This window comes from Trifolium pratense, linkage group LG3 (assembly GCF_020283565.1).
Source record: "Trifolium pratense cultivar HEN17-A07 linkage group LG3, ARS_RC_1.1, whole genome shotgun sequence".
Taxonomy (NCBI): Eukaryota; Viridiplantae; Streptophyta; class Magnoliopsida; order Fabales; family Fabaceae; genus Trifolium; species Trifolium pratense.
This window is the reverse complement of record NC_060061.1, coordinates 39,789,532-39,806,838: the sequence shown is the minus strand read 5'-3', so window position 1 is coordinate 39,806,838 and position 17,307 is coordinate 39,789,532. Positions and strand designations below refer to the sequence as shown.

Here is a 17,307-nt window from a genome sequence, read left to right as displayed (position 1 = left end):
ATACACAATAAAGCACCGATTTTGGTCCCAGAAGGCTAGGGACATTGCATATGCATATTGTTATTCAAACCTGATACTCCTACTACTTTTAAGGAAAAAATAGGATGGAAATAATGATCAGTGGGTGAAATGATATGTTATTTTTTCTGCAGCAAAAGGAGATAGCATATTACTAGTGGTGTTTGGGGTATATACATGTAATGCTAAGTCGCAGCTGTTGGGTGTTAGAGGTTTCAGTTTATTTCTCTCATTCGATAGCTTCGAGCTGTTAATTGAAATATTGTTGATTTGGTGAATGAATTTGATGGCAATGTTTTTGTTGTTTTGAAGACATTCTGCATAAGGCAGAGTTATTGATGTATGTATGTTTGTTTGTCATACGCTTGTATTTTGTGTTATGCTCTTAAAAAAAAAAAAAAAAAAACATACGAATGATATTTTATGATTGGTTAACCGCGTAAAAAGTTCTGCATCGAAAGTGCATCAAAATTAATCTTTATGGTACATACACGTAAATTTTTTACACCAATGTTCAATAAAAATTCAATATTTCGCAATTATTTATGAATTGCGGTTATAAAATATACTTAATTGGCAATATCATGAGTTCTCATTGTACTAGGTATGCATTAAACTATACATTTTTCGATGCGCAAGTCTTACCTTAAACACTACACATAACACAGAACATACTTGTATGGATGTACCAATTTAAAACATATCTGAGAAAGTCAGATAACTGTTTAACAATGAATCGCAGGAGAAAATAGTTGAAAATAGTTTATTGTTCCTTTTTTTCTCTAAATCTGATGAGAAATTCTATTGCCACCGGCTCGGAGGAAGGCGTTATTCCATCTGGATGTTGTTGTACAAGCTCCGTTCAATACCTTCTGAACACGCAAATGAAGGACATAGCTTTCAAACATCACCTGGCCCGACGACAAGTAAATTTGATCATTAATATGTTTTCCATTCACCCTGTTTCTTCCTTCAGGTGGACTCATTTTCATTTCTGTATAAAGAAAGAAGAATAGCAGACACATTTTTAAAACAATCAATGAGCAAAATATAGAAGAAATTATATTGATGACCAGTGAATTACATACCTCCATCTGTAATCTTACATTTAATGGGAGTTTCTTTTTCAGCATTACAATTGTTCCTGGTGAAAATTTCAGTTTCCTTAGCATATATATCATATAATATGTATTATGAGGGTATTGACACCAGCATTTATGCCAGATAAAAAAGTATGGGAATTAAAAGTAGTCATACTTTCTGTTATCTTCTTGGCTTTCATGTTTGTCAGGTATCTTCAGTGACGATGATATCTCCTCGGCATGAACAAGAGAATCAGCAGTTTCATGACACTCTGTTGTCTTAGGATTTGTTTCCTCTGTGCCTTCACTTTCATGCACATGATTATCGGAAATTGGACCATCTTCCAATTTCTTTTCTGAGGATAATTCATTATCCCCCATGAAAATATCTTGCTCAAAAAAATTGTGTCTGTCTTTTTTCGATTTGATTTCCCTATCCCCTTTGCTCACACTTCCTTGTACTGACATATCAGTAGATGAAGTCTCGCAATGAAAAGCACCATTGTCTTGAGGCCCTTCTTTGAAGGGAAATTGTGGAGATAAACTTGGGCTGGTTGGCCAGGATGGAAAACTCGTGAATGGAGTTGAACAATCAAAAGAAAACTTTTCCGAGGTAAAATTGCAAGGAGGTGAATCTTCCATATTTTCAGCATTTTTAAATCCACCAAAGGAAGGCCTAGGCTTGTAATTAGGGGTAGTAAATACGCTAAAAGGATCTTCAGCTCTAGTCTTGCGGCCGAAGACTGAAAAATCTGCCTCTAAATCTTGACAGAATGAAGTGGTAACAGAGCTTCTATCAACAGAAGCATATCTTTCCTCAAACTGCCAACTGTTTTGTGCACCAATCTCTTCCTGGAGAATAGAATTTGAGTAATGAGAAGGTTTTCGCTTTGATGGATTTGGCAGACTTCTGTTCTTCTCTTCGTTAGTACTGAGCTTATGCCTAGGGCTTACAAAAACCTTTCTATGTTTTGTTCTGTTCTCTCCTGTCACTAATCTTGATGGTGAATGCACGGCGTACTCACCCCTCACTGACATAAAATAGACATTCCAACTAAGATTAGTAGTGGTACCAATGCCTTATGATAGAACTATTTATCATATATAAGATTCTTGAGAGCGTGCATTTGTGACTGTGTGTGTGTGTGTGTGTGTGTGTGTGTGAGAGAGAGAGAGAGAGAGAGAGAGAGAGTAATACCAGTAGTGGCTGAGCTTGACTCTTCGCTGATATTTCATACATAAATAATAGTCAGACACAAGTAACAATATAAAGAAACAGATGAAATCACCTTGAAACCTAGCATTATTCTGATTTTACCTCAACAAGCTCGAACTGTCTCTTACATCTTCTGGGATTAAATTTTGCGCATTGAAATTCCCATATGATCTAAAACATTTATGACCACACAAAAACATAAGAAAATGCTCATCAACAACAGAGCACACATCTAAGAATAATGTTCATACCTTGTCCTGCTAGCACCACAGAAATTAAAATCCTCCTCCAATGGGTCTGCGGAAAATGAAGCCAGTGGCTCTGAAGATAGAGAAAAACAGCATAACAGTAAACAGCAGCATAGAATGGTAAATAAATCGTTATGCCAATATGTTATGGTCTCACAAACAAATGAAGGTGCACAAGTTACATGTTCATTACATGACATCAGTTCTAGGAATGAGTGAATCACAATGACTATCAATCTAGTAGATGAAATTTTAACCTCCTATGAGAAGTTAAAAATAACTAACATTGATGTAGAAAATAAAACCATAGGTACTGTCATAAATGTGAAAAATTCTAGCACAATCTGAGCATAACCAACAACTGTGTAGGTAACATCATTCTTAATAAAATAAGATAGAAGATTCGCATGTTAATGAAGTGTCAAATGATCAGGCAATCCTCTAAAAATATTAGGTGCATGACAAAACAAAACAATGGAAACTTATGGTTGTGAACTAACTAGAATGGGTAGAAATTAAATGAGGTGTTGTTAGTGTCGTTGGTATTCCAAGAATATTTTTTAAAACAGTGAGTCGAATTTAAAATGACGGTCTAAGGAAGCAAACTGTACCAGCCATCTTGACATCTTTCCTTGTTGTGGTTGAAGGCCTACAGAGCCATACACAACAGACATCTTTAAGACAAAAGTATTATTGTAAGAAACATGGGAAAGTATGCAGTGTTCTTAAATACAGCAAATAAATACCATTGTGCTGGAAGGAGGTCTTCAAAACCATAACTTTCCATGTTGCAGGCCCCTCTTTTAAATAATTCAGGAGATTCACGATCCATTTGAAAAGGCTTCTCATATGAGGTATCATATCCTATCCCTTTGTCAAATTTCTCGTCAAGGAAGACAGAACATGCTGTACACGAAACACTAAAGGGTAAAAAACATAATTCAAATATCAATAAAATTTGTCATGCCATGAATTGGAAAAACTGAATGTGTGACCATGAAACTAGGCCAACCCTGGTCTTTTAACAGATTAAGTATACTTAGAAGCTAGACATGTAGAAAACGACTGTGCATTGTGCAGGCTTTAACTGAATCATTAATCCAGGAAATTAAACTGACGCAAATTATACAGGAATGCTATTTTTTCTTGTTGTCCTTCTTTTCAGAGGAGAGGCATTATGGCAATTTCATATGTGCTTGATAGAAGGTGTAGAACAAAATAGTTACTGTATTCCCAATAAGTTAGAAGAAGTTAAATATGCAAAGCAACATATGCATATAGGTAATTGCGTTATGTTAAGATATAACATAGTAAAATGGAAAATAGGAAGCTTTAGATTACCATTCCATCTGTCTTTATTGTTTTCATTATTTTCAGTCTTGCGGAAGAACTCTTCATTAATGGAAGATTCATTTTTGTCAGCATGGTCATAAAAAAGCTTGTGGTCTTCAATAACTGCTGAACTTTGCTTCATTTTGTTAGATGGGAAACTTGAACTGATAGGTGAAACCCCAATATCTTGCATCATTGTATCCTATATGTAGTGAGTCACATTTCACAATTTTAAAATTAAAAAGGTGGAAAAGACTAAAAGAACGAGATACAAGACTCAAGAAGTAGATGTCAGCATGCATGGGAATGTCTTGAGGGAATTACACTTTGTTCCATGAAATAAGATCTCACTCATTTTTTGAAATCCCAACTCTTTTTTGTTACTTAAACCTTCTCAACTTCATTTTAAGCTGAAAACATTAACTTTGGGCAACTTCCTGGTGTATAACTCTTGTCATTACAGAGTGCAGGAAATAATATTTTTCAACTTAAACATATGTAAAATAAATAATAAATCTGGTGGGTAATTGAGAAAATGTTATCTAAACCATACCAACATTAAAGTTATTATTTATTTTTAAAAAAAAAAACTAACATAGCTTCAGAAGATGAATGTAAAATTATTAAAGAAAATTAAAATATATGTATAAAAAATATTGCCTCACCACTTCAAGTTCAATGTCATCCAGCATGTGGCTAAGGTTCTTTAACTTTGCTTTCCTTCCATCCTTCAGAAATGGAGATCTTCTGTATGGAGTTCTGCAAACCACCAATTCCAAAACATGTTCAAAATTCTTCTATTTGTCTTGGTTAGCAGCAGCCTGTGAAATTTCCAATAATGCTACAAGCTTGCTTCTGTTGTGTTGTCTTTCGTGTCAACCCCATAGAATTTCAATTTTATATTACAGAACAACTTAAAAGTAGTTTTTGTATGAATGACTAAGGCTAATTTAATGAACCTAAAGGAACGATAGTCCAAGTCATTTACAAGTACTATATGGCAAATTGTTAAGGAACATTAGATAGAGTTAATACCTCATAGTCATGGCAATTACATAAAAGGTATAAGGTTAGTTTTATGCAATTTTTAAACCCAGAAAAGAAGGATACAAGTACAATCAAGATGCCTGGCGGTAATCAGTGACTTGAATGCAACAATCGTAAGTGGCAAAAGGTAACTAGTTGAATGCCTGACAGCAAAGGCACATAGAGAACTAGAACAGCATTTAAAATGTTCATTTAAGCTGGTGTTTGGTAGACAGCTCTAAGCAGGAAAAGCAGAAAAAATGAGTTCTGTATATGTAGAGAATTAAAATCTTTATAGAACTGGACAACAAGTGAGAAAAGTAGTGCGTTTTAGTTCCACCAAGAAGGTTGAAACCAATAGAACAGAATACGACAGGTTGTTTTTCTTTACTGTTATAGGACAAAGGTTAATCTAGGATTTTATTACACACAAGAGACTACAAGTCCCAGAAATCTATTTTAGTAGCATAATTAAAAATTTTAAAAAAAATTATTATTAACCAATTAAAATGGAAAACGGTACATGTTTTCATTGGTGTGTGTGAATATACTTTGGTGATACTGTGATTTGAAGCAAATTTTTATATTTTGCACTAAAATTCATGTGATTAATAGTAGTTTCACTAATCACCAACTGGGAATGTTGAAAAAATATTTACTGTTAACAGAATAACCATACATAAAGAAGTGATGGACAGGTGATATATCTTAAAAATGATCAATTTGGTTACCTAGCCTGTTGTTGTGGTGAATGAACTGGTGTCTCTGTTCCAACTTTACCCAAACCTAGAAGGATTTTGTTAATGTTATATGAAAAAAAATGTCAGAGTAACAGACAATCAGATAAACATTGATATAAATAAAGTTCCACTTTATCCGAATGTGAAAGAAGATCATACAATCATCTAAGTAACAATACATGTAAGAGAAGCTATATATTGAAAATATCAATTGTGAAACTGACATTTAATTTCAGCGACAAAGGCCAACATAGAAATTTTTAAGATAGTATGATACTGAACATCGGAATAAGAAACTTATATGACTTATAGTTTCATTGCTAAATTTGAACATCACAAAATTAATCATCATCAAAACTTCACTGTAAGAGACAAAATTCAGTCAGCGACTTTGCTTTGTGACAAATTTCAAAGGCAACTGCCCATACATGTTGTTGATGAGTATATAACAATAAGTACAGTGATCCCAAAAATAATACAATATTAAATGAGAGGGGATACGATATGTTATATGAGTAAAAAGAGTCACTTACCTTCAAGTGAAAAAGAAACATGATCTTCACAAGTCGGAGACTTTTCCACAGTGGGATTAAGCTCATCCTCACAAAGCAAATCAATGACAGATAGTGAGTCTACAAACAAAGAGAAATCAATAAGTGAGAGGAAGAAGTTTGGAGAAAAGAAGAAAAAATAAGTAAATGTTCAAGAGTTTCTAGTTATCTGGCCTCAACCAACATGTATGGGCTTACATTGACAACCAACATACACTTCTTGAATATCTATAATATGCTTCTTAGCTTACATGGATCTGTTGCTGTCTTCCGATGTCTTTGTTGTCCATCAAAAGCGGTTCTGTGGTGATCGGGAGCACTTCGTAAAAGTCTGTCAAGCGATTAAAATATCACTATGAAGAATAGCATGAACAAATATGTGGTGGTTGAAGGTTGGCCTAAAAATAACTAAGCCAAACCATATAGACAAATTCACAAGTAATTTCTGTCAATGTCGCACTTAACCAAACCCAAAGAAGATAAGAAAAAGAGAGATCTGTAAAGGGAATAAGGGGGTGACAGAACCAAAACAAACCAATTAAAGGTTTGGACGGTTTCAAATTCTATCATTTGGTTTATATTTAAATTAGTTTGATTAGTTTAGTCCAGACTCCAGAGTTCTAAAACTTCCCGAGCGAAAGAAACTAAGGCAACTAATGAAGTCTTAAAATTTCCAACCTCACTAATCCAACTCCTGCACGGTGCACACCCATAAAATGAAGGAAAAAAGCATAGTGCAGTCATCAAAAGCAGTCAAGCAACCAGTGGATACAAGTATATTTGGCATATGCTTCTATATTATTTGAGTAGCGAGAACACATTAAATCATTTGCTGCCGATGTCTTAAGTGGAGCAATAAGTTAGAAGAAACAAGTAAAATAATGCTTATAAGAAAGCAATGTAATCACTCTCCAACCTCATAAAGAGCCCCTTCTATCTACTAAGTTGCTTTAAGATATAAATTTGAATGCTCAATAAAAACAACATATAAAAGTATCCACTCACTTCTTTGGTGATGTTTCAATCTGGCAGCTTAAAGGTACTCCTGCTTCTTCTGTATACATTCACCATATGCTACATATCTCAGTTCCAAATTGCATTAAATGGAACCATTAAGACTTGACAGTTAACAAAGTTGACCAAATGTACTAGAGCTCATACTTTCTTCAAATCCGCAAGCATTTGCAGTAGTCTCCTCTATGGTAGGTATTCTTGGTTGATTTCTTGAGACAATGCCTGGCATCACAGAAAAGACGTCTCCATCGTCCCTCCCTTTCACTATTGTACAATATTGGGAAATTGATAATTTTAGTAAACTGAACATAATCAAGAAAAGAAATATGAAGTCATCAGAACAAAAGAAACAAGAAGCTACAGCACATACATTTAGCAACATAATTTGGATAGTAATCCTTGATCCTATTAATCATTTTCCCCACCATATCACATGGCTATCATATAGGAAGCCTATCAGAACCTGAATTTTCTGAGCCTAATGACTTGTTAACCAAAATTGGCATCTATTTTTTAATATACTGGAATCATTCCCATTCTAGTTAATTAGTAAAACGTGAAAATCAGGAGAAAGAAAGTGAGTGGATCATACAATGCAGGAATGATTTATTTTCTCGAAAACCTTATAATAAGAAACCTTCTCTCTTTTGTAAGCAAACAGAACCGATCCTGAAAAGGTTTTGCTGATATTTAATTCAGCAGTCAACTATAAATAACCTTCCACTAGCTAGTGTCAGGCCATGCTTCATGTATATTCCAAACACGGCCAGATTGGGATTCGGGAAACTACGTAAATAAACAATATATGCCACACAAAAATAGTGGTATGTTTAAACTGACATGAAAAACTCACTTTCCAAGACTATAGCAGCAGCAAAAAACTGCTATGCAGAAAGAACAATAGAGACTTACCATTCTGGCTGAAAGAATTGTATTCCTGTGCATTTTTTGATAAGTTTAGCAAATTAAGAATGTCCAGAGACTGATGTTCTTTGTGGATTTGTCCACCTACGCCTGAGCTTTCAGCCCGATTATCTGACCCCGTGATATGAACATTTTGTTGTTGTCGCTTCCTTTGTTCAAAGTATTGCTTCTGCCTGGTGGAAATAAGAATTCATTACAATGCCAGAAAACAACCAACAAAGCTCAACAGAATCACTCCTCGAAGTCTCAACCAACCAGATTCCACATACAAGTATAATTAACATCTATGCTTTTTACCTCTTCTGTGTAGACATCCTCGACTGAAATTTCCCATCTCAGCACAAAATCCATCATGCACCAAATAGATAGAATAATCGGATAGCAGAAGAAAACAAAAAAAAAACAAACATCATGTCAGTTTCTCGGTTCAAACATATTGCAATTCGGAAGGACATGATAAGCTAAATATCACTTCTACTAATAGTAAACCATGAAAATCACATTCCGAATTTGTTCCGATGGAAATAAAATAACTATATTTTTTTGTACTTCAGAAAACCTCATAATTTTCATGACTGCGTAATCAATAATCAGATTATGTAATCTTCTGGATCAATCAAAGCACTACATTTACATATCATCATTTCAATACAAAAAAGTTCATCATGTACTATTACACGAAACACTGTTAATCCTTCAATTAATATTCAGATTCTGTTTTTTTTTTCTTCCTCTCTAATTATGCAGTATATCACAGTAAGATTGAAAGCATGTTAAATTAAGCACCAAAGATAATTAAAATTTCTGCAAAAACGAACAAAAGAACTCACAGCAGTAACTTTCCTTCTCGATCCTCCCATCCATTGCAACATCGTGTCGAATGCGATCAAAAACCTAAAGTAGAAACGAATCAAAATTGCAATGTTGAAATAACCGAATTTGAAAATTGGATTGGAAAAAGTGTGATTCGAGGAACAAGTAAAAAAGTAATGATGAAGCAATGTAAGAGAGAGAATTTGCGATTACAGATTAATGGAATCGAAGAAAAGGAAGAAGAAACCTGAAATAGCGAATTGAATGTTTTGTATCGTAGAGTAACGAAGAAGAGAAGATGAACGTTGAAAGGTGGAAATTGATAAGCTGAAGATCAAGAAGAAGCCGTTGATTTGTATAAATTTCAATTTTCAGCTAAAGTTGCACCGCGGGAAGAGGCTCAACCTTCCTTATATACTCTATCGTTAGAAAAAGAAAAAAATAAGAAAAATGTTAACTTGTGACCTTAAGGCACATTTTAATGAGATAAATGTGGAAATATGTTCTTGAAAATCGTGTAATCAACTCTTTTAATATTTAATATTTTGTATCATTAAATGCTAAATTTCTATATTTAGGTATCTTATCATGTGCCCTTAGGGCACATGTTAACATGACCCAAAAAATAAAAGGAAAAAATTACTAGCGTGTGTCTGGTAAGTCTGCTTATTGGACTAGTTTATAAGTTTATTTGATAAAAATTGACGTGTTTTGTATCAAACTTATCTAAGTAGCTTATAGCATTTTTTGAGATGTTATTTAAATAGCATAGGAACTTATAACTTATAGCTTTTTACATTTAATTCCATATTTATCCTTATTATTTTTATTTTCTTTTAAATGATAATTACTATCCACTAATCATGTATTTTTATTGCATTTTGTACTTACAACAGTTAAATTTGTCAAACACTTTAATTTTATTTTACTAGCTTTTCAGCTATAAGCTAGCTTTACCAAACAGAACCTTAGTCAAAAAAATAAATTATTTAATTGTATTTTTAGTTTTATTTTATTTTTTACCAACATAATAAATACTCTAATATTAAAAATTGTTAACTTGTGCCTTTTATTTTAGACCAACATATATAAATAACTTGGTCTTATAATTGTAGTCAAAATGCTCTAGTGTCTGCAACCATTCCCACTCTCATTTCACATATGGATAATGACATGTTATGTAAGGTTCCTTCTGATTTTGAAATTAAAGAAGCGGTATTTGGCTGTTCAGGATGTGAATTTGGCTGTTCAGGATTTCTTTCTCAAGGGTAAACTTCTCACTAACCTTAACTCTAATCTAATTGTGCTTATTCCCAAAGTCCCTGGCGCGGATAATATGGGGGAGTTTCGTCCTATTGCTTTAGCTAACTTTCAGTTTAAGATAATAACCAAAACTCTTGCTGATCGGCTGGCCTCGGTTCCCCCAAGAGTTATTTCTACGCAGCAATTCTTAGAATTAAGTATTGCCTCTAGTATATAAACACTTAGTCAGGCCATCTCTCAACCGATGTGGGACTCTTAACACACCCCCTCACGCCCAACACTATTGGGCCTGATAACAGGTGGCCCAACGGATCGTGGAGAGACTCTGATACCATCTTAGAATTAAGTATTGGGCTTAACTCATCCTTACAAAACCGGCTTGTAAGGTGAGGATTGCCTCTAGTATATAAACACTTAGTCAGGCCATCTCTCAACCGATGTGGGACTCTTAACAGCAATGTGGCTTCATACATGGACGACAAATATCTGATTGTGTTTTAGTGGCGTCAGAAGCGATTAATGTCCTCCAAAAGAAGTGTTTTGCGGGAAACTTGGCTTTGAAAATTGATATTCGAAAGGCTTTTGACACTTTGGAGTGGTCCTTTCTTATCTCGGTGCTTCAGCAGTTTGGTTTCAGCCCCATTTTTTGTGCTTGGATTGAAGAAATTCTCCGCTCCGCTAGACTGTCAATCTTAGTTAATGGAAAGGCAGTCGGCTTCTTCAACTGTCTGCGAGGTGTGCGACAGGGGATCCTCTTTCTCCTCTTTTATTTTGTCTGGCCGAGGATGTTCTCAGTCGAGCTATCTCCATAGCGCTGGTCAATAGTTCTTTCAGGCCTATGAATTACTGTAGAGGGGTTTCGATTCCTACGTGTTATACGCGGATGATATCATGATTTTCTGTAAGGCATCTAAAGTTAACATCAAATGCATCTTGCCTATTTTTAAACAATACGGTAAAGCTTCCGATCAACTGATCAACCAGGCTAAGAGTAAATATTATGGCGGTACCATTTCTTCCGTGAGACTGTCTGTTATTGCCAACTTGTTAGGCTTCTCAGCTGGGCAGATTCCGTTCACTTATCTTGGGTGTCCTATCTTTCAAGGAAAGCCGAGGGCTATTTATTTCCAGGCTATAGTTGATAGAATTAAAGTTAAATTAGCCTCTTGCAAAGGTATGCTTCTCTCCGTTATGGGTCGGGTTCAGTTAGTAAAATCAATTATTCATGACAAGTTGATTAGAAATTTTATTTGAAGTGGAGATGTATCCTCCAAAAAGATTTGTACCGTGTCTTGGAAGCAAGTTTGTTTACCTTTTGATGAAGGTGGTTTAGGTCTTCGTTCGGTACGCCGTATTAACGAATCTCTTATTCTAAAACTAAGCTGGACTCTGTTGGCTAGTGATGAACAATGGGTTGTACTTTGCCGAAGCAGGTTTTTACGTCACCATTTGCCTATTTCATATGCAGTTAAGTCGTCTATATGGTCGGGACTGAAGCGGTACATTCAGGTTGTCTTCTCGAACTCTCGTTGGCTCATAGAAGACGAATTGCGTGTTTTTTATTGGACGGATGACTGGATGGGTGGTACTCTTCCCAACTGAGATGGCAAGCTTTCATTCCTCCGTCGAATTCGTTTATTGCTTGGAGATTGATTCTCAACAAGATGCCGACAGATGAAAATCTATGTGCTCGTGATTGTTCTATTGTCTCTTGGTGCTCGATTTGTCACAGCGCTTGTGAAATGTCAACTCATCTTTTTCTTGACTGCGCTTTCGCTTCTGCCATTTGGAGTTGGGTCAGCATTACTCTTGGTTTTACTGTGAATACTTCCTTTCCTATGGATTTGGTTCTCGGCTGCCCTTTCATTAGTTCTCAGCTCTGCGAGCTCTACATTGCTTGTATTGTGCATACACTTCATACTATTTGGATGGCCCGCAACGTCCTTGTTGGATATTTGTGTGTTGGCCTCATTTTGCTAAAACAAATATACAAGCAAGATGTTGGACCAAATGTTTCAACATGTTAGGTACAAAAGATGTTGGACCAAATGTTGTAACATGTTTGGGTACGACAGTCAGATTGCCCAAATCTCGCGCATTTATTACACGTATCTGCTATATATGGAAATCCACTCTACAAACGTGTATATCAAGATTTGATCTGATCAAGACGTTATTAGTGCAGATATGCTCTTATCAAGACTTAATGGAATGATTCAACACATTGTTTATTTCCTAAAGAAGATCAACTATTTTAGGAAAGTTTTTATTAAGGTCTGATTTGCTTAGCTGGACGTGACTCAAAGACCAGCTGTGTTCTGAAGCTTATCTTGGAAGATCAGAAGTGTGCTAGCTCTGTCTATATAAAGAAGACTCAAGACCAAGATTTAATGAACCGAAACCATTGTTCATCAAAGATGTAGTCTTTAGGGTTTCGTGTCTTTAAGCCACTCTCTAGGAGAGTTGGTGTAAGTGAACCACTCGGGTTGTGAGATGGTCACTATGTCCTCACTCAGAAACCTTTAGGTAATGAGTAGAGTTTTGTAATATCTCTGAAGCTTTTAAGCAAAGAGATAGTGTTTGTGAGCCTCTCACGTATTGATTTGATACTTGAGTAGGACTGTGTTTTATTGAGTTGTAATGTTTTAAGGTTACTCCTAAGCTTTGAAGTACGGAGTTAACTATGTGTGATTTACTCGAAGCTTTTAAGCAAGAGTAAAATATGTCACGGTGATTGTCGCCACATTTTATTCAACATTATATGAACAACACAGGTTGTGTTGGCTGTGTGGAAGTGAGATGGGATCTCATGTCTAGGAGTTCCTAGGCAGAAGTTGCATGAGTAGTGTCGAGGTCATAAGGCGTAAACCTAGGATTTGCTGGAGGTCTTAGTGTAAGACGTAAACCGAGGGTTTGCTGGAGGTCTTAGTGTAAGACGTAAATTCAAAGGGTTTGCTGGAGGTCTTAGTGACTAGATCTATTAGTGGATTTCCTTCCTGGATTGGTATCCCCCAGAGTAGGCAGGTTGGCTGAACTGGGTTAACAATTTCCTGTGCAGTTTATTTACTTGTTGATTTTATTATGTTTCGTAAGATGTTCCAACATTAAGTATGACACTCTCTTTAAATTGAATGTTGGAACATCTGATAAAACATTATTTCTCAGTATCCGTTTTAATGTTATATGCCTTGCCGTGTTATTCATGTCAGACCAGATGTCTCGACATTCTATACAACATCTGGTTCTGCTATACCAGAATTTCAATTGGTATCAGAGCAGGCATCCTGTTCTGTTTTCTGGATGAGATCTTAGGGAAGATACTTTCTGGTTATGGGCAAGTAAGAAATACTGAAAATTTGTTTGAACTTGGAGAAGTTCACATTGATTGAATGGTCCCTAGAAGTGGGGGATGGACTATTCATGATAGGGTGTGTATTAGACCTATCTTTTGTTGTTCAGGCGTGTAGATCTTGTGATGAGTTGCTGTATGGTTTGATTTATTTTCAAACATGTGTTATTGTAGTGTGCCTGAAGTTTGTTGAGGAGTTTTGTGGTTTGAATTCCGCTGCATATATATCTGATGGAAAACTCCTGGTGGTTTTGTTTGTTGAGGATGCACCACTCTGTTCTATGATGTAAGCCCTGGTGTGGTGATGCTCGAGGAGAGTTTGTTTAATTAACTTGTTAGAGATGACAAAGATACTTGGGGGTGATCTTAAGTCCACTCATAGAGGCACTCATGTATGAGTTTGTTGAAAAGGGATCTGAAGAAAGTTATGAGCAATTTATTTTTGCTTCCAACTATAAAAATCTAACCTCCATTGGCTTTGATAAAGGATTTCTTGGTGTGTTCCGTTAAAAAGGAACTGATGTCTTACCAGATGTTGGAACATCTGACGGAACATCTGCCGAGCAGATTCTGCAGAATCTTGTTGGATGACAGTAGGGCATGGCAGATGCTTGAGTGCTAAACAAGTGTGTGTGTTGGTTACATATGTTTGGAACCTTCTCCTGACCTGGAAGAGGAGGCATCTGTGTCTGAGATGGTTTCTACGCTAGAAACATGTCTTAGATAAGTTTGTTGGGACACGATCAACATATGGTTGACCATTGGGTTAGTTCATGTCTGATCCAAGTAAGTGGTAGTTGAAGTGGTGTGCAGTGTTGATGTGTTATATGATGTTTTAACCATGCATGTTATATTCTTGTGATAATATATAGTTGTATGAATGCATGATTAAACAAGGAGGATTTATTTTTTTTGGGACCAAAGGATTATGGTTCTCTGGTATTGACGAAGTTTTTACTTCCCTTCAAGATGTGTGTTTGTGTTGAAGTGAAAGGAAGTATATGTTGCATCCCTCTCTCCATTGTCTGGTGCACACTAATCAAGGGAAATCCATCTGATGTAGTTAATGCTTCCACTAAGGTCACAAGTGAGTTTGTTGATGAGCCTCTCAAAGAATCTGTCTCTGAGAATGATGTTGTGTCGAATGTTGGCACATCTTTGGCACCTAAGACTGATGTTGTGCTAAGTACTGTCACATCTGTGATACCTGATATTGTGTTGGATCAGAATGTTCCAGATACCTGTTAGAGGGAATCTCCTCTATAGGTTCAGAAGAATGGCATCAAACATCTTAAAGTAAGACAAGAGGTTTGAACATTAGAAGAAGGTTTGGGGTTGTATAATATGCACGTCCCTACATGTGTGGATGATTTGATATTGAAGGTTGATCAACTACTGATGGTTGATTCTCCTGTGTCCCCTTGCAAGAGTTATGGACTACTATGGTATCTTCAGACCATAGTTCAGGATGAAACCGATGGGATTGAGATTGATGTCAGAATTAATGTTGAAACATCTTCTCCAACATCTGCTTCTTCAGCCAAGGAAGGTGGTTCTACTCAGGGTGGAGTACAAGGTCAAGTAACTGACCTAATCTGGAATGACTTTTTGCAAGAATAAATGTCATGAGTGGATGTTATCTGTTGGTGCCATATATGTGCAGAAGAATGATGTCAGATCTAATGTCCTACCTTGTGTGAGAAGGTAATCCTATCTGACAAATGATAAATACTTTAATGGGAGCTAAGTATCTGTATATCCTTTGTTGAAGTTATGCATAAAACTGATATATTTGCTGAAGAGCTGTGCAATTATGTAGTCTGAACTTTATTGTTCGGAGAGTATATTTCTCTTCATGGTATTCAGGTGTTTTGAAAAACCTGGATGATCTGCATTGATGGTACTCTATTGGGAACTTCTTGTAGGATGTCTATGCACAATGAGTCCTTTTGAGTGATGATTTATGAACCAATGTAATTGGGTTCCAAAATCAGAAGCTGATGTCCCAAATGATGTTGTAACATCATATTTACTTATGGCTGTTCTGTGGAAGGTGCCTGAGACTTTGCATGGGAGTGCTCAAGCTGTATGGTCAGAAGACGTGTTTCTGACTATGTGAATCAGAATGTGGAGGTTCTGATCTTGTTTTAATAGTATGCTCTAGCAATGCATGACTATTTATTCCACTAGTATCAACAACTACTAGTGAATGAAAGGGCAGAAGAATATTGTCAAATACTGAGGTTTGATAATTGTCTTTGGTTTTCTTCTGTTACAAGTCACTCCAGAAAAGGGTTGATAATCAGGATCTTAGTCAAGCTTTTAAGCAAACTAAGATGTTTTTGGATTTTGTGAGTGACTTTACACCTTGTATGCATGACATCCTGCCTATTCAAAAGGTCATGATACATAGTGTGGTTCTGCTAGGACATTGATCAGATGTGTCCTTGTTAAGTGAAGAGGTCAGAATGCTTGGATGTATTCTCAAGAAGTGAGAATATCTGACTTAGAATCAACTCTACTGAGGGAGTTGGTGTTGCCCTTCAACATGAAAGCATGAAGTCTTTCACATGTTTTTCATTTAGTGCTCGAGTTTTCATCTTCAGCTGGAGCCCTGATTATCTATGACAGGTAGAGTCTTGTGTTTATCTGTGGATTGCATTGGTACATATATATTGTCTTGAGTGTTGTACAAGCTTGTGGAGATCTTATGCCTCATATGAGAATATGATGTCAGACAACATGTTGTGACATTATGAAATTATTAACAAGGCATGGTTGATTCTAGTCATATAAAGCTGAATAATTATATCAGTTATCCACATATCTCTCGAGTGGTTAAATGGTGGAGTCTGGGAGAATTTATTTTTCTCTACAGATTGGTTTTTGGGAAGGACTTTCCAAGAGTCTTCATTATTGAGAGATGTCACAAATATGATATTCAGATGTCTTGGTATGTGTCACTAAGTCTAAGTGAAAGGAGAACACTTCGAATCAAGTGGAAGACAGTATGTTTGAAGATGTGTTGATCAATGCAAGTAAAAGAAGACGATGTCTGACTGAATGTTAGAACATTATTCGAGACATGTTTCCTGTAAAGATCAACAAGGAAGTGAAATGGACAGTTTGATCAACCACGTGTCAGAAGGGAATGCATAAAAGGTCTACTTTGAATCCATCTGAATCTACTTCTATTTTGCTTGGTCAACAAAATGTGCATCATCTAGGAAACCTATTTCTAAATCCATTATCCAGGTTAATCTTATCTCTTAAAAGGTCCTAAAAAAAATCTATCTATGATTGTTGATGATGTTAATAAACCTACCAAACTCGTTTTGATAATCTCATTGATTCAGTTGTCACCCCTAATGTTGAGTTAAATGTTGTTACCTCTGTTAAAGGTTTTTGTCAGTTCAAATGTTGTGGGTAGTGTTGAAACATCTGTGAGATCTTCCTCTGAAATTGTAATTCTAGATAAACCAAGATCTCTTAAAACCATAGGTCAGTCTAGTATGAATGTTGTGGTTGTTGATGACATTTTTTTTTTTTTGATTTTTTTTCATGTGTCATTTTTCAAAGTTGTTGATTCTGTCACTTTGTTATCCCCACTAAAGGTGTGGTTGTGTCTCCCAAAGAAACCTCACCTGAGTCTGATGTCACATCAGATGTCGAAACATCTTGGACCAACCTGTTCATGTTGTTGAAACCTGTTCTACAATTCCCCAAACTGA

The 17,307-nt window shown here is 35.9% G+C and overlaps 2 protein-coding genes across 2 annotated transcripts; both read right to left on the bottom strand.

The window, feature by feature from the left end:
- Positions 1-576: 576 nt before the first annotated feature.
- Positions 577-3,208, bottom strand: LOC123919065. The gene is made up of 7 exons (XM_045971287.1): positions 3,176-3,208; positions 2,568-2,637; positions 2,419-2,487; positions 2,299-2,324; positions 1,276-2,131; positions 1,107-1,162; positions 577-1,012 (listed from the first exon to the last, which is right to left on the bottom strand). The coding sequence occupies exons 1-7, from the start codon at positions 3,180-3,182 to the stop codon at positions 801-803; spliced, it is 1,296 nt and encodes a 431-aa protein (XP_045827243.1). The 5' UTR covers positions 3,183-3,208; the 3' UTR covers positions 577-800.
- Positions 3,209-3,240: 32 nt separating this feature from the next.
- Positions 3,241-9,331, bottom strand: LOC123915088. Its single transcript, XM_045966237.1, has 12 exons — positions 9,212-9,331; positions 8,982-9,045; positions 8,449-8,471; positions 8,140-8,324; positions 7,375-7,491; positions 7,219-7,267; positions 6,465-6,544; positions 6,196-6,294; positions 5,654-5,708; positions 4,562-4,655; positions 3,906-4,098; positions 3,241-3,470 (listed from the first exon to the last, which is right to left on the bottom strand). Exons 2-12 carry the CDS (start codon positions 9,021-9,023, stop codon positions 3,241-3,243), a joined length of 1,167 nt encoding a protein of 388 aa, XP_045822193.1. The 5' UTR covers positions 9,024-9,045; positions 9,212-9,331.
- Positions 9,332-17,307: the final 7,976 nt, after the last annotated feature.